At 55.1% G+C, this 21,543-nt stretch overlaps 1 protein-coding gene across 2 annotated transcripts in view; it reads left to right on the forward strand.

Moving 5' to 3' along the window:
* AGPAT5 (1-acylglycerol-3-phosphate O-acyltransferase 5) overlaps positions 1-15,063 on the forward strand; it is a 42,338-nt gene extending 27,275 nt beyond the window's left edge. The window contains exons 6-9 of one of the 2 annotated variants that reach the window (XR_010750991.1): positions 4,044-4,205; positions 5,751-5,874; positions 12,209-13,613; positions 13,752-15,063. Coding sequence is in view for 1 of the 2 variants with exons in the window: in XM_066380084.1 (XP_066236181.1) it covers positions 4,044-4,205; positions 5,751-5,874; positions 12,209-12,434 (512 nt within the window). In the remaining variant the exon portion in view is untranslated. Of the gene's footprint in view, positions 1-4,043; positions 4,206-5,750; positions 5,875-12,208 lie in introns of both variants that reach the window. The other variant, XM_066380084.1, reaches the window with a different exon arrangement.
* Positions 15,064-21,543: the final 6,480 nt, after the last annotated feature.

Below are 21,543 nucleotides of genomic sequence, written 5' to 3' on the forward strand. Positions count from 1 at the left end.
GCTCCCCACATGCTCCCCTCAGCACTGACCCAAGGTTTTATTATCTGGAGGGTCCCCCTCACCGGTTTCCCTGAGGACCCCTAGATCAGAGATTGTAAGTCACTGTCTGTGTGGGTTGGAGGAGCCCAGGACTCAGATTTATGATCTTGAGGTGACTTCTGATCATCAAAGCAGGGCCAGATTCCGTCTTGGTGCCCTGGTAAGGGGTGCCTGACGTGGCTGCCGTGAAGGATGAACAGGCCATGTGTTTGTAAATACACACAGGACACTGTTTTCTCAGCCCACACACTGATCCCCCCTTTCCCCTCTCGAGCTGGCAGTGAAGGATGAACAGGCCATGTGTTTGTAAATACACACAGGAAACTGTTTTCTCACCTCACACACTGATCCCCCCTTTCCCCTCTCGAGCTGGCAGTGAAGGATGAACAGGCCATGTGTTTGTAAATACACACAGGAAACTGTTTTCTCACCTCACACACTGATCCCCCCTTTCCCCTCTCGAGCTGGCAGTGAAGGATGAACAGGCCATGTGTTTGTAAATACACACAGGACACTGTTTTCTCAGCCCACACACTGATCCCCCCTTTCCCCTCTCGAGCTGGCAGTGCTGCCGCTGCCCTGAAAACACCAGCTCGGCTGGCAGCCTCGTTGCCCAGGCGCTCACCGCTGGTGCTGGGCCTGCCGGTGTCAGGGAGCATGCCCGGCCTTTCCTGCAGACGCCTTCCTCTGCTCCTTCCTCTGCTCCTTCCTCTGCTCCTTCCTCTGCTCCTTCCTCTGCTCCTTCCTCTGCTCGGCTGTGCTGCCCGGTCTCCTTGTGCTTCCTCCTGGCCTCCTGGGGGCAGAAGCTGCGAGGGGGACGTGCAGCAGGCGGGATGGGGGGAGGACTAGATAGTGTTGGAGGCGGGAGCAGCCCCCAGTGCGTTCTGCAGAGACAGTTTCTGTGAGTGCTGGGTCCATGTTAGTGCTGGCAGCTCTCATCTGTCCCAGTGATTTTCACTAAACCTTTATTATGACACGTTTTGAGATACACTTTTTCTGTTTTTTTATGTTCCTACTAACTTACTTAGATTCTACTAATGAATTGTTCTTACTGAATAGACCACAGGGTGATTCTGTGGAGCTGCAGACCTACAATTGGGTGAGATTACATTATGCTGTACACCTGCGGCCAATACAAAATAGTATTTAAAAAAAAAAAAAAGCCCTCGCTGGGTGCTTGGTTGGTTGGAGCGTCGCCCCAAGGTGCAGAGGCGGTCAGTTCGACCCCTGGTCAGGGCACATGCAGGGTCAGTCCGACCCCTGGTCAGGGCACATGCAGGATCAGTCCGACCCCTGGTCAGGGCACATGCAGGGTCAGTCCGACCCCTGGTCAGGGCACATGCAGGGTCAGTCCGACCCCTGGTCAGGGCACCTGCAGGGTCAGTCCGACCCCTGGTCAGGGCACCTGCAGGGTCAGTCCGACCCCTGGTCAGGGCACATGCAGGGTCAGTCCGACCCCTGGTCAGGGCACCTGCAGGATCAGTCCGACCCCTGGTCAGGGCACCTGCAGGGTCAGTCCGACCCCTGGTCAGGGCACATGCAGGGTCAGTCCGACCCCTGGTCAGGGCACATGCAGGGTCAGTCCGACCCCTGGTCAGGGCACATGCAGGGTCAGTCCGACCCCTGGTCAGGGCACCTGCAGGATCAGTCCGACCCCTGGTCAGGGCACATGCAGGGTCAGTCCGACCCCTGGTCAGGGCATGTACATGCAGGGTCAGTCCGACCCCTGGTCAGGGCACATGCAGGGTCAGTTCGACCCCTGGTCAGGGCACATGCAGGGTCAGTCCGACCCCTGGTCAGGGCACCTGCAGGAGCAGTTCAACCCCTGGTCAGGGCATGTACATGCAGGGTCAGTCCGACCCCTGGTCAGGGCACCTGCAGGGTCAGTCCGACCCCTGGTCAGGGCACCTGCAGGGTCAGTCCGACCCCTGGTCAGGGCACCTGCAGGAGCAGTTCAACCCCTGGTCAGGGCATGTACATGCAGGGTCAGTCCGACCCCTGGTCAGGGCACCTGCAGGGTCAGTCCGACCCCTGGTCAGGGCACCTGCAGGGTCAGTCCGACCCCTGGTCAGGGCACATGCAGGGTCAGTCCGACCCCTGGTCAGGGCACATGCAGGGTCAGTCCGACCCCTGGTCAGGGCACCTGCAGGATCAGTCCGACCCCTGGTCAGGGCACATGCAGGGTCAGTCCGACCCCTGGTCAGGGCATGTACATGCAGGGTCAGTCCGACCCCTGGTCAGGGCACATGCAGGGTCAGTTCGACCCCTGGTCAGGGCACATGCAGGGTCAGTCCGACCCCTGGTCAGGGCACCTGCAGGAGCAGTTCAACCCCTGGTCAGGGCATGTACATGCAGGGTCAGTCCGACCCCTGGTCAGGGCACCTGCAGGGTCAGTCCGACCCCTGGTCAGGGCACCTGCAGGGTCAGTCCGACCCCTGGTCAGGGCACATGCAGGGTCAGTCCGACCCCTGGTCAGGGCACCTGCAGGATCAGTCCGACCCCTGGTCAGGGCACATGCAGGGTCAGTCCGACCCCTGGTCAGGGCACATGCAGGGTCAGTCCGACCCCTGGTCAGGGCACATGCAGGGTCAGTCCGACCCCTGGTCAGGGCACATGCAGGAGCAGCTCGATGTGCCTGTCTCTCTCCCTGCCTCTCTCTGTTTCTTTACTTTTTAAATTGTGCTCCAGTAGCAAAGAAGGAAGTATTAACTTATTTAATTCACAAATATATACATGTTCCCAGCCTGGTGCACTATTCAGATTTTTTTTATAAGTTTGTGAGTAAATTCAGTGGCTCCTGCCCTGGGGATTAAGTCGGATATGTGGTGTGGGAATGTCTGTTTTCCCACACCAGTCTGCATGTTAAAAATTCTTCTGCGGAAGATCCCAACAAGCTATAACTGCTCTCCCTGTGCAGCTGACGTTCCCTGGAGAGGGGAGTGGAAATTTTAGATGAAGTTTCTTTCTAGTCTGGGTTCCTGTCCCTCTTCAGAGAGCGGCCCTTCCTGGGACGGTGTCGGGAAGTGTTCTGATCCAGGCACGGGGCAGCAGGACCAGCGGGGAAGAGCAGGTTCTTAGCGTCAGTAGGGGCCCTGATGGCCATGGGATTAATGACTAATTTGCAGTGCTTTCTCAGTTAAAGAAGAATTTTAAAAAGAAGCTTTAAATGTATATCCACACAACTGTATCAGATATACTCGAGAATTAAAATCACATGTTCATACAAACACTTGTTTATATGCAACATTCACATATACTTTATATGAATGTTCATAGCAGCATTTTTCATAATAGCCAGAGCGTGGGGCGGGGGGTGGGGGGTGGTACAAGGGTACATGTCCTCCGCCGCGGGCTCGGGGGTGTCTTTTGGGAATGATGAAATAAATGGTGGGGATTTGATGGTAGTGGTTGTGCAGCTCTATGAATACACTATAAATCTCACTGAATTGTATTCTTTAAAACGGTAAATTTTATGGTATATGAATTAAAAGTAAAGTATTTCAGGAAACGGGACTCTTATGTTTGTGCTGAGAGCATCAGGCCAGTAGTTCACTGTGTGGGTCACACCACTTCCTGCAGTGGGTCAGAGAGGGCCCTGGTTTGAACAGAAGTAGAGCTGAAAGAACCGTGGGTGTGAGTGAGAAAAGGCTGATTTCCACTGCAGGGCCTTGGCTGATGGTGGCCGGGTGCTACCACCCTTACCCTGTTGCCAGAGGTGAGGAGGCACCTGCCCTTGGCAGGCTGTGTGGGACGCGAGGCTTTCTGAGGGCCCGTGTTCTGACAGCTTCCCAGCGTCCTGTACAAGGAAGTGTTTATTAAATAGGTGTATGCGAATGTTGGTTTCAATAGTCACGTGAGAGTCCTTCTAAACCTCAAGGCCTGTAGATACGAGATCGAGTCAGTACTATACTCGGGTCCGTGTCTGCGGACCTTTCAGCTGCACGTTTAGTCCAGAGGTGTTTTGTAACTAAGTTATGGCCACACTGAATCAACTTCTTTTCTAGGCCTTGCAGTATTAAAACACGTGCTGACACCGAGAATAAAGGCCACTCATGTTGCTTTTGATTCTATGAAGAATTATTTAGATGCAGTTTATGACGTCACGGTGGCTTTTGAGGGGACCGTGGATGACAGAGGGCAGCGGAAGGAAGCGCCGTCCATGATTGGTGAGTCTCTAAGTCACGTATGTTCATGAGTGCGTAATTCAGTTTTTAAAAACAGCTACGTGGGCTCTGTTTGATTACATTTACTTGATAGACACTCCGAGTGAATAGACTTACGTATTCTTCGCGTGTTTTTATTCGTCCGCAGCCGTTTGGCTTTCTGTAGCCCTGCTGAGTTCGGTGCTTCTTGGCCACCACCTTGGTCCTTTACACCTGCCGTTGTCACTAGCCCACCGCTCCTGCCGCAGTCCACAGGGACACGTGGGCGCTCCGTAGAGGAGGGGGGGTGTGGGGGGGCCACTGCAGGCTGCTCACCTGCATGTGCGTGTTCGTGTGGTGTTTGCAATTTAATGTCACTGACGAGAAGAAAACAGGGAAATGGGATGTTCTTTCAAACTTGCTGAGTTTTAAGGACCTTTGAGCTATCGTCTATGTGTATGTCAGTCATAACAAGAGAGAGAATTTTAAGTGGGCAGAAAATTTTAGTTAAAAAGAACCAAAGCCGCTCGTGCGTGTCAGAGAGCCTGAGCCGGAGACCCCGGCAGCGGAGTGCGGGGCTGCCCACCCCCCACAGAGAGGGCGCGGGGATGGCTTCCAGGGGGGCCACGGCCGCCCGCAGGCGTGGAGCGTGACGCCCGGTCTCGGTCTCAGAGCCGGCTGTCAGCACGTCTTGGCCTCTGAAGTCTGAGGGACACCACCTTCTTCAAGGAAGTGAGTTCTGTAATGTCCTCACTTCTCCACAGAGAGCTCCTACAACAGAGGGGGTCCCCGGCCTCAGGGGCCTCCCCATCTCCAGTGAATCCTGGCCGTCCAGGTGCCCCAGGCTGGACAAGGGCTGCCCGCCCTTTCAGCGTGGTGTGGAGAGACCTGCAGGGCCGTGGGTCTCCCCGTGAGCTGTGACACGGCAGGGTCAGGGAAGCGGGCAGCGCTGGAGGACAGACCAGAAGCGGTCTTGGGGCACACCTGGCCCCACGGCTGTGGTCACAGGCGTGTCAGCGGCAGGTGGCTTGTGCATGGTCTCAGGGACCGGGACTGGGGCGGAGCCCCGCGCTTTCCAGAGCACACCACGCACACAGCCCCTCACCACGCTGTGGGCTCGCTGCCTGGCGGGAGCAGTGGTGACAGGTGCTGTGCTCGGGCCCAGGGCCCAGTGGTCTCCGGAGACGACTGCTGGGTCTGATGGTGGCCGACAATTAGGGCTCGTCAGGGTGGGGACGTGTGTCTCGCAGAGTCCAGCTCCTGGTCCTGGCTCGGTCCTGGGCCGGCTCAGAAGCCAGGCGTGTTTGTGGACGTAACTGGTCTACTGGTTCAGCTCAGTGACGAAGGCGGTGGCTGGGGACATTGACACGGGGGGGGGGGGACACTGATGTGGGGGCCTTGACCAGGGGGCTGAAGCCCCAGCCACCAGTTATAATCCTTATTTTAGCTACTTTTTTGCTAAGGTATCTGTACAGTCTTGTTTTTAAGCTTTTTAAAAATTTTTGCTTCTTCATTGTTATTTTATATAACCATTAATTCTAAAATAAAAATATGAATTTTTTTTGTTAGAATTTCTCGGCAAAGAATGTCCAAAAATCCATATTCACGTTGATCGCATAGACAAAAAGGATGTCCCGGAGGAGCAAGTGTGCATGAGAAGATGGCTCCACGAACGCTTTGAAATAAAAGATAAGTGAGTAGCCGCAGCTCGGCCCTGGGACCCCGGTTCCGCCCCGGCTCCAGAGCGGTGCACAGACAGTGAGTGTGGGACAGACTAGGCTCCAGAGCGGTGCACAGACAGTGTGGGACAGACTAGGCTCCAGAGCGGTACACAGACAGTGAGTGTGGGACAGACTAGGCTCCAGAGCGGTACACAGACAGTGTGGGACAGACTAGGCTCCAGAGCGGTGCACAGACGGTGAGTGTGGGACAGACTAGGCTCCAGAGCGGTGCACAGACAGTGAGTGTGGGACAGACTAGGCTCCAGAGCGGTGCACAGACAGTGAGTGTGGGACAGACTAGGCTCCAGAGCGGTGCACAGACAGTGAGTGTGGGACAGACTAGGCTCCAGAGCGGTGCACAGACTGAGTGTGGGACAGACTAGGCTCCAGAGCGGTACACAGACAGTGAGTGTGGGACAGACTAGGCTCCAGAGCTGTGCACAGACAGTGAGTGTGGGACAGACTAGGCTCCAGAGCGGTGCACAGACAGACGGTGTGGGACAGACTAGGCTCCAGAGCGGTACACAGACAGTGAGTGTGGGACAGACTAGGCTCCAGAGTGGTACACAGACAGTGAGTGTGGGACAGACTAGGCTCCAGAGCGGTGCACAGACAGTGAGTGTGGGACAGACTAGGCTCCAGAGCGGTGCACAGACAGTGTGGGACAGACTAGGCTCCAGAGCGGTGCACAGACAGTGAGTGTGGGACAGACTAGGCTCCAGAGTGGTACACAGACAGTGTGGGACAGACTAGGCTCCAGAGCGGTGCACAGACAGTGAGTGTGGGACAGACTAGGCTCCAGAGCGGTGCACAGACAGTGAGTGTGGGACAGACTAGGCTCCAGAGCGGGACACAGACAGTGAGTGTGGGACAGACTAGGCTCCAGAGCTGTGCACAGACAGTGAGTGTGGGACAGACTAGGCTCCAGAGCTGTGCACAGACAGTGAGTGTGGGACAGACTAGGCTCCAGAGCTGTGCACAGACAGTGAGTGTGGGACAGACTAGGCTCCAGAGCTGGGCACAGACAGTGAGTGTGGGACAGACTAGGCTCCAGAGCGGTGCACAGACAGTGAGTGTGGGACAGACTAGGCTCCAGAGCGGTGCACAGACAGTGTGGGACAGACTAGGCTCCAGAGCGGTGCACAGACAGTGAGTGTGGGACAGACTAGGCTCCAGAGCGGTGCACAGACAGACAGTGTGGGACAGACTAGGCTCCAGAGCGGTACACAGACAGTGAGTGTGGGACAGACTAGGCTCCAGAGCGGTACACAGACAGTGTGGGACAGACTAGGCTCCAGAGCGGTGCACAGACGGTGAGTGTGGGACAGACTAGGCTCCAGAGCGGTACACAGACAGTGAGTGTGGGACAGACTAGGCTCCAGAGCTGTGCACAGACAGTGAGTGTGGGACAGACTAGGCTCCAGAGCGGTGCACAGACAGTGAGTGTGGGACAGACTAGGCTCCAGAGCGGTGCACAGACAGACGGTGTGGGACAGACTAGGCTCCAGAGCGGTACACAGACAGTGAGTGTGGGACAGACTAGGCTCCAGAGTGGTACACAGACAGTGAGTGTGGGACAGACTAGGCTCCAGAGCGGTGCACAGACAGTGAGTGTGGGACAGACTAGGCTCCAGAGCGGTGCACAGACAGACGGTGTGGGACAGACTAGGCTCCAGAGCGGTGCACAGACAGACAGTGTGGGACAGACTAGGCTCCAGAGCGGTGCACAGACAGACAGTGTGGGACAGACTAGGCTCCAGAGCGGTGCACAGACAGTGAGTGTGGGACAGACTAGGCTCCAGAGCTGTGCACAGACAGTGAGTGTGGGACAGACTAGGCTCCAGAGCGGTGCACAGACAGACAGTGTGGGACAGACTAGGCTCCAGAGCGGTACACAGACAGTGAGTGTGGGACAGACTAGGCTCCAGAGCGGTGCACAGACAGTGAGTGTGGGACAGACTAGGCTCCAGAGCGGTGCATAGACAGTGAGTGTGGGACAGACTAGGCTCCAGAGCGGTGCACAGACAGTGAGTGTGGGACAGACTAGGCTCCAGAGCGGTGCACAGACAGTGAGTGTGGGACAGACTAGGCTCCAGAGCGGTACACAGACAGTGAGTGTGGGACAGACTAGGCTCCAGAGCGGTGCACAGACGGTGAGTGTGGGACAGACTAGGCTCCAGAGCGGTGCACAGACAGTGAGTGTGGGACAGACTAGGCTCCAGAGCGGTACACAGACGGTGTGGGACAGACTAGGCTCCAGAGCGGTACACAGACAGTGAGTGTGGGACAGACTAGGCTCCAGAGCGGTGCACAGACAGACGGTGTGGGACAGACTAGGCTCCAGAGCGGTGCACAGACAGTGAGTGTGGGACAGACTAGGCTCCAGAGCGGGACACAGACAGTGAGTGTGGGACAGACTAGGCTCCAGAGCTGTGCACAGACAGTGAGTGTGGGACAGACTAGGCTCCAGAGCGGTGCACAGACAGTGAGTGTGGGACAGACTAGGCTCCAGAGCGGTACACAGACAGTGAGTGTGGGACAGACTAGGCTCCAGAGCGGGACACAGACAGTGAGTGTGGGACAGACTAGGCTCCAGAGCGGTGCACAGACAGACAGTGTGGGACAGACTAGGCTCCAGAGCGGTGCACAGACAGTGAGTGTGGGACAGACTAGGCTCCAGAGCGGTGCACAGACAGACAGTGTGGGACAGACTAGGCTCCAGAGCGGTGCACAGACAGTGAGTGTGGGACAGACTAGGCTCCAGAGCGGTGCACAGACGGTGAGTGTGGGACAGACTAGGCTCCAGAGCGGTGCACAGACAGTGAGTGTGGGACAGACTAGGCTCCAGAGCGGTGCACAGACAGTGTGGGACAGACTAGGCTCCAGAGCGGTGCACAGACGGTGAGTGTGGGACAGACTAGGCTCCAGAGCGGTGCACAGACGGTGAGTGTGGGACAGACTAGGCTCCAGAGCGGTGCACAGACGGTGAGTGTGGGACAGACTAGGCTCCAGAGCGGTGCACAGACAGTGTGGGACAGACTAGGCTCCAGAGCGGTGCACAGACAGTGAGTGTGGGACAGACTAGGCTCCAGAGCTGTGCACAGACAGTGAGTGTGGGACAGACTAGGCTCCAGAGCGGTACACAGACAGTGAGTGTGGGACAGACTAGGCTCCAGAGCGGTACACAGCCAGTGAGTGTGGGACAGACTAGGCTCCAGAGCGGTGCACAGACAGACAGTGTGGGACAGACTAGGCTCCAGAGCGGTGCACAGACAGACAGTGTGGGACAGACTAGGCTCCAGAGCGGTGCACAGACGGTGTGGGACAGACTAGCGGTCTGCTGCGCCTTCACAGTCAGACCTGTTCTGCACGTGCCCGCGCGTCGGGACCTTTACTGTGTGCGTCACTGTAAAAGAACCTGTTGTCCCTTCCTCCGCGTGGCACGATGGAAAACGGAACTTAAAAACGTAATGCGCTCTGAGAGGCCCCATCTACCGTCCAGGCTCAGACACGGGGTTGGGACTCCGGGAGCCAGCTGTCCCATGGTGGGCGGCCGGGGGAGAGTGGGGCTGCCACCTAGGCTGCCGCTGAGCGCAGGGGGAATGGCGTAGGCGTTTTGTCGTGGGAGGAAGGGGCAGGTGATACTTTTCCCGCCACAGTGTCTTTCTACTGTTACTATTTTTGGGTCTAAACATTTGCTGGGATTGGCCATGCGCTGGTCCAGGGGAGACCATGTGCAACAAGGGTGATGGTGGGGTGGGGGCTGCGGGGAAGGGGCGGGTGTTCCCCGGGGAGGCGGAGGGGCGGGTGCACCTGGGCCGGGGAGGCCCTGCCCACGGAGTGCAGTGGGCGTGGCCACCTGAGCAAGCACCAGTCTTGTAGCGGGGACATGGGTACAGCGTAGTGTCTCTGGTTCGCATACATTTCTAAAGGTAGAAACTTTAGAGTTTTCTCTTGAGGAGGCTAGAAAGTGGGTCTTGGGTTTACATATGACATTTAGAGGTCTCATGTTCTTGGGTAAAAACATCAGGACATGTGTTTGCTGTTTGTTCTGCTGCCACAGGAGATTTTATTCTTTCTGACACATACTGTTTTTTTAAAAGATACTGTGTTTTCACATGTATAAAACGTACCCCTTTTTGAAAAATTTGGGGTCTAAACATGGGGTGCGTCTTATACACTGGTTGTAGCTTTTTCACATGCATTTCCCGCTTTTTTTCGCTTGTTTTTGCACTCATTGTTGAAGACAGTGATTCGTCATCAGACACAGATGAGGACAAACTAATACATGGGAGTTTTGACAGTTAAGAGTTGTATGAATTTTATGATGAATAAAACTTGAGTTCAATTACTTTATGTAATACTTTATTTTTCAAATTTTGAGCCTCCAAATTAAGGTGCATCTTATACATGGGAAATTGTGCATTTTAAACATTGTGGGGCAGCTGTGTTAGGCTGCTGGCTGGTCTGCTGGCGGGGAGCACTACCTGGTCGGTTCGTGAGCGCATGTGGCTGTGTAAGGCTCGGGGTGCGTGCGCTGGAGAGAGAGGAGGGGTTACAGACGCAGGGATGGCCTGCCCACCACCATGGGAGGGGCCCTCTTGCTGTCTGTTTGCTGAGAGGCGGTTCCCTGGGCTCGTCCTCCCTCCTGATTGCCCGAGAGGCGGTTCCCTGGGCTCGTCCTCCCTCGCGATTGGTGCTTGTCCTCCCTCCTGATTGCCCGAGAGGCGGTTCCCTGGGCTCGTCCTCCATCGTAAGGCTTTATGAAACGGATCGGCCTATGCTTCCCAGCTCCGCGGTTCCTCTGCCGTCTGCCCAGATCCCATGTGGCCCTGCCGGGCCTCGGCCCCAGCGCTGTTACGTGCTCTTTGGAAGAGCGCCCCCCCCATGAGTCTAAGGGTGCGCTCTTTCTAAAGGACACGCCAAAAATGCCCTGTGTGCTCAGAACTATTGGGCAGGTGCTTCCTTCTGCCTGCTCCTGCTCCTGCTCAGAGGGCTGCTGCTCCGCCTTCCTGTCCTGTCCCACTCTGTCCCAGGGGCGCCCCTGGGCTCACCGACCAGCTGGCAGTGACAGTGACGTGACGAGACGCACACTCACCCTCGGAGACGGAGCTCTGTACGGTTTAGAAACACTAGCTCAGTGTCGCCATTCTGTTGACCATCATTCGTACATGACTTATTAAACCAGCTATTCAGTGCCATGCACCTTGGTCATGAGAGAAATTTTATAACTGAGATCTGTGTGTTTTGCATGAAAATCTGTTCTCGGGGGAAAAAAGCCTGAACAGTGTTTAATACCCAGTATATTTATATTTCATGTTGTGGGTCTTTGTACACATTTAGGAGGAGTCTGGACCTTTTAAAACAGTGGCTCTTCCTAGGGGATAAATTATAAGACAAAAGAAGGACTTCTCCTTGTGGTACTTTTGTTTGAAGTTTTAATATTGTGTGTGCTTTGCTATGAAAATTTGACATTTTAAAAAGAAGATGGGGAAGAATTGACGCTGTGTTTTTCTTTGGTTGCTTTCACACGTGCATGGAGTAAGGGCTGTTTTGGGAGACTGCACATACGTGGGAAGCCTGCTGGAGGAGTGGAGCTGGGGAGGGCGGGCTGAGGAGGGGTGGGGGTGGATGGGGAGGCTGGGGGAGGGGTGGGGGTGGACGGGGAGGCTGGGGGAGGGGTGGGGGTGGACGGGGAGGGTGGGGGAGGGGTGGGGGTGGACGGGGAGGGTGGGGGAGGGGTGGGGGTGGACGGGGAGGGTGGGGGAGGGGTGGGGGTGGACGGGGAGGGTGGGGGAGGGGTGGGGGTGGACGGAGAGCGGGGAGGGGTGGGGGTGGACGGAGAGGGTGGGGGAGGGGTGGGGGTGGACGGGGAGGGTGGGGGAGGGGTGGGGGTGGACGGGGAGGGTGGGGGAGGGGTGGGGGTGGACGGAGAGCGGGGAGAGGTGGGGGTGGACGGAGAGCGGGGAGGGGTGGGGGTGGATGGAGAGTGGGGAGGGCTCGTCGCCCAGGTGTGAGTCCCCTAGTGGCTAACCTTTGCAGACCTGAAGTTTCTAAGAATCATGCCCTTAGTAGGACTTGAAACCCTTGCATATGGTAAAATTTGCGTTCTCTACTCATCGGGCATATTAAGAATATTTTACAGTTCTAGAAACCTCAGTTAAACGAAGTCTCTAGTGTTTCCCTTTTCGTCTTTATTTCCTGGGACCTGCAACTTTCCCTGCGCCTGGTAGGTACCCACCAGGTATTTGTGGGTTAAAATACTAAAATGGCTAAAACTGAAACTTTTTTCCATTCTGGCCATAGGTTGCTCATAGAATTTTATGATTCTCCGGATCCAGAAAGAAGAAACAGATTTCCTGGGAAAAGTGTTCATTCTAAACTGAGTCTCAAGAAGACTTTGCCGTCGCTGTTGATCCTGAGCGGTCTGACAGCGGGCATGCTGGTGACCGAGTGTGGCAGGAAGCTGTATGTGCGGACGTGGCTCTGCGGGACCCTCGTCGGCTGCTTGTGGGTCAGTGTGAAAGCCTGAGACGGCCCGCAGCGGGAGGCACGTGCGCCCTGGACGGCTGCGCCCAACGTCAGCCTGTTCGCTGGGTTTACTGAGAAGTGTAAATAAAGCCTTGTTGATTGAACAGTGGATAAAATAGAATTTTTGATGAGAGCCGACATGCCGTTGGTGTGGGCAAACTTACCTGGTTTCACAGCCGGGCCGGAAGCTGCTGGTCAGGGGCAAGCTGAACAGTCCCTGCTGAACTTGGCATTGTCTGTGGACACCTGTCAGCCTCAGGGGGTGATTGGGTTGTAGTCCCTGCTGAACTTGGCATTGTCTGTGGACACCTGTCAGCCTCAGGGGGTGATTGGGTTGTAGTCCCTGCTGAACTTGGCATTGTCTGTGGACACCTGTCAGCCTCAGGAGGTGATTGGGTTGAACTTGGCATTGTCTATGGACACCTGTCAGCCTCGGGGTGATTGGGTTGTAGTCCCTGCTGAACTTGGCATTGTCTGTGGACACCTGTCAGCCTCGGGGTGATTGGGTTGTAGTCCCTGCTGAACTTGGCATTGTGCGAGAACTCGAGTCAGCCTCGGGGTGATTGGGGTTGTATAATTTGTTACTGTTTTGTAATTCAGACAGCCACGCTCTCATGAACATTAATTTGCAGTATATTTCACTATATTTTGTTACTTTCAATTTTTACAACTTGACTGCTCCAAACTCTTGTACTAAAGTATGGAGTGTCTTGCTTTTGTCATGATTTCTCGCAGTCAGTGGAAGAGACTGCTCCCGCACTGAGGAGAGGAGGGCGGGGCCTGGCCCGGCTGCGCGGGGATGGCGCTCCCGTGGGCACCCGCGTCGTGGTGTTGCTTCACGTTTGCAGAACAGAGCGTCTCTAATTGTGTTACAGCAGCTCGATTTGCACACCCTGTACTCTATACAAAAGAATAATGTGTAAAACATGAGAATTAAGTGTAAGTTAAAATTGTTACCCCAGTTCTCATAGCAGGACTTAGAGTTGCCCAGCGTTTTGAAGATACAAGCTAAGCTCTCGGAACGTTGCCACACTCGTGTCATCAGTGCTCGAGAACCTGCAGCCTCCCTTTCCCTTCTCTACGTTGAGTCATCACGGGTGCCCTGCTGGACCTGGGCCCCTGATGTTTCAGGTGGTGGCCGCCCTCAGACGTCTGCCGCCCGGTGCTCGTGGGCTTGGAGGTACTTAATCCTCCCATCGTGTCCTGGATGCACGGCACCGCCTTGCTCCCAGTGCTCGTGGGCTCGGAGGTTCTTAATCCTCCCATCGTGTCCTGGATGCACGGCACCGCCTTGCTCCCAGTGCTCGTGGGCTCAGAGGTACTTAGTCCTCCCATCGTGTCCACGTGCCGTGGGTCTGCACCACGCCGAGTTCTTGTCCTTGGGGCTGCGGGGTTGCCTGCGGCGGTGTGCTGCGTGGCTGGTGGTGTCTGTCCTTCGGCTGAGCGGGGCCGTGGCAGGGCTGGTGAGGGTGGCTTCCCGGCTGCAGAGACATGGGCACGCGTGTCAGCTCAGGGAGTTCACCCTCCTCGAGCCACTGACACGCAGAGCCCGTCTGCAGGGCGGCGAGCCAATCAGCCCGGGAGTGTGACGGGTGCACAGCTCACCCGTGTGTCCTGTAGAAGACCTTGTCTCACGTGGGTCTGCTCTAGTTCTGTGTTCCCGCTGAAACCTGATGGCTTCCTGGTCCTCGAAGGTTCCGGTCCTGCTCACTGCTGACGGGGGCTTGTTCCGGACTGGGTCAGGGACCGGGCCAGATACCCACTGACCCATTAGAAACAGGCTGAGAGCGAGCATGAGAGAGATGTCTGAACTTCTCAGAACAGAGAAGAAGCCGTTCCGAGCAACACCTGGCCGGAGCTGGGTAGTGTGACTAGCGTGTCTGTGGCAGCACAGGTATGTGTGTGCACACTCACACACGCTCCCCCAGGAAGCAGGCGGCCTGGTCACGAGTGGGGGTGGAAAGTGTTCTCATACCAAATGTGGTTTTCTCTTCCCCGGAAAGGAAATTTATATAATTATCTACTGCTCACAAAAATTAGGAGATACTGCGAAATGAATATGAAGCGAAAAATACCCCCGATTTTTGTGAGCAGTGTGTGTCTTTGTTCCATGCTTTTTCCAAGTTCTAAAGTTGGAATCTACTTCTAATTAGATCACAATCAATGTAAGTTGTGTAGCTTCCTTTGAGTTAATGATATGCTCTAAATTTCCATATTAAGCAATACCATTCGAATTGTATTGATTATAACTGATTTGAAGAAGGCAAAGGGAACTGCATAAGATCATCTGAAAGTCACGGTTTTTATGACAATACTTATATTCTCACAAAGGGTCTATAAAACATTTGTTAATTAAAATTTTTTTGTATCAAAATATTTGAAAGATTAGGAGGTTCTTGTAAACATGTATTGATATGACTTGAATATTATTTTCTAAAATTAAGAGCCCTATATCTACTTGTAAGTCTTTTCACGTAATATCATTTAAGCTTTGTGTCACTGTTGATTTACATCTTAGTTATCTAGTTTTTCTTTATAAGAACGCCATCAATGTGCATGCTTTTGTTTTTCAGAAAAGGGTGTGTTTGGATGAAAGTAAAAGAAAAAATAAAATCTCTCACTGTTTCGCATGTTTGTGCTATTTAACATTTTTGCGACCCCAGAATTCACCATGTTCTATTAGAGAAAACAAGCTTTGTGGTATCCCTGCGTTCTGAATCTGTAAACTAATTGTTTAAAGTATTGAGCAAGTTTAAAACAAAATACACGGAAACACTGGAAATTGTGAAGCAGTGTGTTAGGTGGGTCCTGTGCACTCTTCTGTCTTAGACATGTGACAAGTATGAATTGCGTAACAGCTTGACCCATCAAGATGCTCGCTGAAACGGTCCAGACACCTGAGGTTAGCGGGCCGCTGAGTCAGGCACCGGCTCAACAATCCCGTGTCCTTCCCAGTAACGATTTCTAGCACGTTCCATTCCCGTGGGAGGGCTCTTTCATTTAGTGTGGTGCCGTTTCCCTGAGATCCAGAGGACGTGAGCTTTGTTTCTCCCTTTGTAGTAGTACATGGATGACCGCTCTGCTCACGGAATAGGTCTGTGTTACCCAATCAAGTGATCTACTCAGATTGAACCATTAACAAAATAAACACGAACTGTGCAGGACATTTGCCCATCAAGTACGGGCCATGCAGAGCCCCTGCCAGAGACACCGGCCCTCCGCACTGAGGAGACAGGAAGTGCCTGTGCTAGCAGGGCTTCCTGTGCACAAATGCAGGGGTCTGGTCACGGCGAGGTCCCACCTTGACGATACTTACTCTCCTGGACTTGGACGGGAGGAGAGAGTGTCTTGGCTGTCTCCCAAATACCACCTTCCAGTCCTTAGTTACATTATCTTTGTGTATGGTGGGGGGCGGTTCTGGTTATGAGTTGCACATACTTTTAGATTAAAGGTCACCTCACTTGGAATATTATGTTGCTATTTGGTATAATTAGCATTAAAAACAGTTTATCTTGACCTAACACTCAAGCATTAGGATGAAGATCAGTACTTGGTCCACGTGTGGATCATGGGAAGCATTTCAGATACTTGGTATTCTGCAGACAAAATGTCCATGTAATTGACTGAATATAAATCTTTTTATTTCTATATTTTGGAGTGCGGTATATATAATCACCAGGTTATTTCAGGATAGTGTCGTGTGACTTGATGTTATTATCCCCAAGGTTTACGTGAGGGCTACTCCCAATTTGGATAATATGGTAAATTCATTACTTGCGCTAACTGTGGAGTCATTCTTGGGGTGGTCATGCATGAGAGCAGAGACAGATAAATACCTGGCTATTACCCTGCCCGGATCAAGGAAGCTGTGTTTCAGAAAGCCAGCCCCGAGAGCAAGCTCAGCCCTCCGCGGCGTTGCGGGGAACCAGGCAGGGGGCGCGAGCCCGGTGATGTGGGTAGTGAGAGGGCGGTAGCTTCATTCATACCCAGTGGGTACTGGGCCGGGGTTTTCAGTGGGCGTGTGGAAGAGGGGCGTGGCCTACAATTCTACTTTCATAAATCATCTTATCTTAAAAAGAGGAGGAGAAAGGAGAAGCCGCTGAAGCTCCGCGTGCCCAGCAGGAGCGAGTGTTGGGCGTACAGGCTGGTCTCTTAGTGTGTTCAGGATCGGTCCTGACTTGGTGCCTGAGTCGATGGGCGTGTCAGTAGTTCAGTGGAAGAAGGGAGATACGAACCTGGTAAGTTATCTGGTGCTGGTAACACGGCCGTATCACGCTGTCAGATGCGGGAATGAATTCCTGTGCTACCTGTTCAACGGTGGCTGCTTGGAAACTTGGAATTGCCTGTGTCTGGTAACCTTCTCTTTCTGTTGCTCAGACCTGGTCCACAGGACGGGAAAGGGCGGGGACTTTGCGCCAACTCTTGTACCCCGAGGCTGCCCCAGCCCCAGCGCTTAGGGGGCGCCCAGCACGGTTCAACTCGTTCAGTAGGTACACGGCTGTGGCTGGACCTCCTACCGTTAGCCTCATCATCGCGAGAGCAGAGTTTGACTGAGGTCAAAGTCTTTTAATAAGTAAATGGCTTTTTAATAGTATTTATTAAACATTTAACACGTGATAGGAAAGCTTTGACTTGATAGAAGCATCCAGAAGCGGCTGGTGTTGTGGACAGTGAAGGACAACCAGGAAACAGAATCTGAAGGGAATAGGAAGTCCTGGACGCGTCTGTCCTGGATCGGGCTCACGGCGGAGGCGGCATCAGACTGTTCCGTGGAGGGGTTTGGGGTTTACTGGGGGGAGGGGGGGTGTTTTGGTATCTTTTTAAGTATTTCCAATTTTTTTAAAATGTTAAGCCTAGGCACATAGGTTGTATTGTTTAGTCTTGTGTCTGAAGGTGATTCAATGTCAGTCAAATACGCTCCCACTTTCCTTGATCACTAGTCCGGGCCGTCTCTTCATCTGCAAGGTACTCGGAAAATCTCGCATGAGATTCCGGAGTATCTGAGTGAATGCTCTCAGCCCATTGTACGTGGTGCTGTGATTCCAGGTAGTGAAAATAGTTGCTGTCGCAGCTGCTTCTAATGAAGAAATCAAGTGTTATTACTTCTGTCCTTTCGTTCTCCCCAAAGGGAGTGGCTGGGGATGAATTGTGTTGACAGTATGTTTTTAGTGGCCTCAGCACAGACATTGAGAATGCTCACAGCTACCGTACAACCCAGCAATCCCTCTACTGGCTATCTACCCGGAACACTCGAAAACATGGGTACATGTAGACACACGCACCCCTATGTTCATCGCAGCATTATTCACAGTGGCCAAGACATGGAAACAACCAAAGTGTCCCTTGATAGAGGATTGGATAAAAAAGATGTGGTACATACATAAACACAATGGAATACTACTTAGCAATACGAAATTATGACATAGTGACATTTATGACCAAATGGATGGATCTTGAGAATATTATACTGAGTGAAATAAGTAAATCCGAGAAAGCTAAGAACTAGATGATTTCACACATAGGTGGGATATAAAACTGAGACTCCTGGACACAGATAAAAGTGAAGTGGCTCCCTGACCAGGCGGTGGCGCAGCAGATAGAGTGTCAGCCTGGGGTGCTGAGGACCAGGTTCAAAACCCAAAAGTCACTGGCTTGAGTGTGGGCTCATCAGCTTGAGCGTGGGGTCTCTGGCTTGAGCATGGGACCATAGACATGACCCAATGGTTGCTGGCTTCAAGCCCAAGCTCACTGGCTTGAGCAAGGGGTCACTTGCTCTGCTGTAGCCCCCAGGTCAAGGCACATACGAGAAAGCAGTCATTGAACAACTGAGGTGCTGCAGTGAAGAATTGTTGATGCTTCTCATCTCTCTCCCTTCCTGCCTCCTGTCCCTGTCTGTCTGGCTCTCTCTCTCTCTCTCTCTCACTTAAAAAAAAAAAAAAAGTGGAGTGGTTACCAGGGAGAAAGGGTTGTGGGGGGAGGAAAGGACAGCAATAAAGAGAGACAGATACATGGTGACAGAAAATGATTCGACCTAGGGTGATGGTCACACAACACAATCAACAGTTCAAATGCTATAGAGATGTTCACCTGAAACTTGTGTATTCCTGTGGACCAATGTTGCCGCATGAAGTTTAATCTCGAAGTCAAGTTTTAAAACATCGCTCACAGCAAAAGAATGACACTTGTTAATGAGATCGCAGTTCATCATTCTAGGAAGTGCATAGAATACAAGACAACTCCCCCCTGAGTTGTGAGAACACTTTGTAACATTTTTAAAAAAATTATTATTTACTGTTTGTTTAGAGAGAAGAAAGAGAGAAAGACCTTGGCTTGTAGGCACGGTGTGTCAATTGACTTTGGGGTGAAAATTGGAGTTCAAGTCAAGCTTGTGGGTAAGAGAGGGAGCCGGAAGCCTGGTCTTTGCATTCGAGTCCCTCTGCAGCCCCCTGGTGGCCACTTCCTGCCGGGAAAGGGCTTCGGGAGGGGGACGGACCTCAGGTGAGAAATCCCTCTCCAGGAGGGACGCCTCACGTCCCAGCATGCCCAGACGGCTCCCAGAGACTCGGGGGCCAGAGGAAGTGTCACCAGCATCTTCTGTCCCTGCTCCCACCCGGACTCTGTGGTGAATGCATCCCCCCCACCCCCGCCAGGCCACCCACTCCTCACGGGTCCTTCAGCTGTGGGGGGAGGGGGCAGCCTGTGGGAACCTCACGCCAGCCTGTCAGTCACCGTGTGTGGCTCCTCCCTCCTGGCCATATCCCCTCCTAGGGACCTTGCTGTTGTACAGGTCGCTCAGGGCACTGGGAGCGGCCCTGCCGTGTCCCCATGCACCCCAAGGGGGAGGTGACCTGTGGGTGTCTTCCCAGGTGTGTGGTCCCTCCCTATGAAGTGTGTTGTCTACATGCAGGTGAGGGGACGGCCTCCCCAAGGCGGGGCAGTGAACGCTCAGGACAGGGTCCTGGGAGAGACACCCCAGAGCCACACCGGTCCTGCCTCCCCGCCTGGTCCTTGAGTGTGCAGGACAGTGACTTGCAGATAAGGAGACCAAGGCTCGAGTGTGTAGGAGCCTGGCAGGGGGCACATCCGCTGAGGGCCGGGTCCCTGACTGGGGACGGTGCCAGCCTTCCCGAGCTGCTCCAGAGACGGGGTGAGGTAGTCTGCAGCCCCCTCAGCTTCAAGGAAGTGAAACCGGCCGCTGCTCCCCCAGAAGCCCTTCTGCGCTTTGCTCCCAGGGCAGCTGCAGGCAGGCGGCCAGGCACACCTGCCACGGCGGCCGGTGGAGGAGCAGGCCGCCCGCCCCTCGGTCGGAGCTGCCCACCCCCCGTCTCACGGCCCCTCCGGGTACCAGGTGTCTTCCTCGCGGGCACAGAGGCTTGGACAGCCTGGCCTCATCGTCCAGCCCAGCCAGGAGCCGGACGGGACGGGCTGTGACCACGTTTTCTTTTTTTTGTATTTTTCTGAAGCTGGAAACGGGGAGAGACAGTCAGACAGACTCCCGCATGCGCCCGACCGGGATCTACCCGGCACGCCCACCAGGGGCGACGCTCTGCCCACCAGGGGGTGATGCTCTGCCCCTCTGGGGCGTCGCTCTGTTGCGACCAGAGCCACTCTAGCGCCTGAGGCAGAGGCCAAGGAGCCATACCCAGTGCCCGGGCCATCTTTGCTCCAATGGAGCCTTGGCTGCGGGAGGGGAAGAGAGAGACAGAGAGGAAGGAGAGGGGGAGGGGTGGAGAAGCAGATGGGCGCTTCTCCTGTGTGCCCTGGCCGGGAATCGAACCCGGGACTTCTACACGCCAGGCCAACGCTCTACCGCTGAGCCAACCGGCCAGGGCCATGTTTTCCTTCAGTGCGTCTCAGCGTGTTTTCTGTGTGGGAGACCCTTCCCAGGCAAGCCCCTCCCGTGGTGGGTTCACATGGACAAGGGGGAAAGCGAGGGGGGACCCCGAGTGGGAAGCTGGCTCTGTGTTTCCTCCGGGGACACCCTGGCAAAGAGCTGGTGTGGCGTGGGGGTGGGTAGGTCCATGTTCCATCCCCGTCGGAGGCGCTGGCCGCCGTGTGGGTGGTCGAGCAGGGGGGCGGCTGGTGGGACACCAGGCAGGTGAGTCCAGCCCCTGTCTCCTCCCAGGACACTCAGAACCTGCTCAGGGTTCAGTCCAGCCCAATTCACAGCCTCTCCCGTCCTGAGAGCGTCTGTTAACATCCAGGCTATGAAAACCCACTGTTGACCCACTGGCCCTCTTTTCTGGGGCGCAGAGCAGTCCAGTGGAAGCAGAGGCCTTGACTAGATGGACGTGTGTCACCCCCACCCCACCCCACCCCAGGGGTGCCGGCTGCCTGTGCTCGGTTCTGGAATCCTGGGGGTGGTTGTGGGGTGAGCCGTGCACCCTGGTTCGCACGGTGGAGTCCTCACCTCCACGCGATGGCGTCTGGGTGGGGCGTTTGGGAGGTGTGTAGGTTGGGTGAGGTCCCGGGCACGGGCAGCTGTGGGGGCTCCGCTCCGGCAGGCGAGGAGGCGGGACTGTGTGAGGGCTCGGGACGAATGGGGTGTCGGCGAGCCAGGAAGGGACCCCCGGCCGACGCAGGACCTGCTGGCCCCGTCCGTGTCTCAGACGTCCAGCCTCCGGGCCCGACAGAGGCCGTCCCTGAAGCCCCGTCCGTGACCTCTCTGCTGCCGCCGTTAGACGGGATCCGGGGGGTGGCGTTTCTGCTGCAGGCGGCCCCTGGCAGAGCGGGCTCACAGCAGGCGGCCTCAGGAGCCCCCAGGACGCCAGGCCGTGCAGAGGACCCGCAGCCATCCCGCGGTGGTCACTGCAACTGGGGGGCCACGTCCCTGCCTGCCGAGGCAGAGAGCACAGTGCTGAGGGCCGAGGGCCGGCCTCTCCCGCCCCGGGCAGAAGGCCGCTGGTGCTCCAGGCGGTCACAGTCCCAGCCCGGCCGCCCAGGCCTTCCTGTTTTCCTGGGACGCACATCCTGCGGCCTGGCCGCTGCCGGCAGAGGATGTTGGAGTCCCGGAGCTGCTGGGCCAGCTCTTCTCCAGCCCCCACGAGCCAGAGGCCGGGGGTGGGGGTGGCACCCGGAAAGACCGTGTCCACAGCACGAGGTACAAAGGG

This window comes from Saccopteryx leptura, chromosome 4 (genome assembly GCF_036850995.1).
Source record: "Saccopteryx leptura isolate mSacLep1 chromosome 4, mSacLep1_pri_phased_curated, whole genome shotgun sequence".
Lineage (NCBI taxonomy): Eukaryota > Metazoa > Chordata > Mammalia > Chiroptera > Emballonuridae > Saccopteryx > Saccopteryx leptura.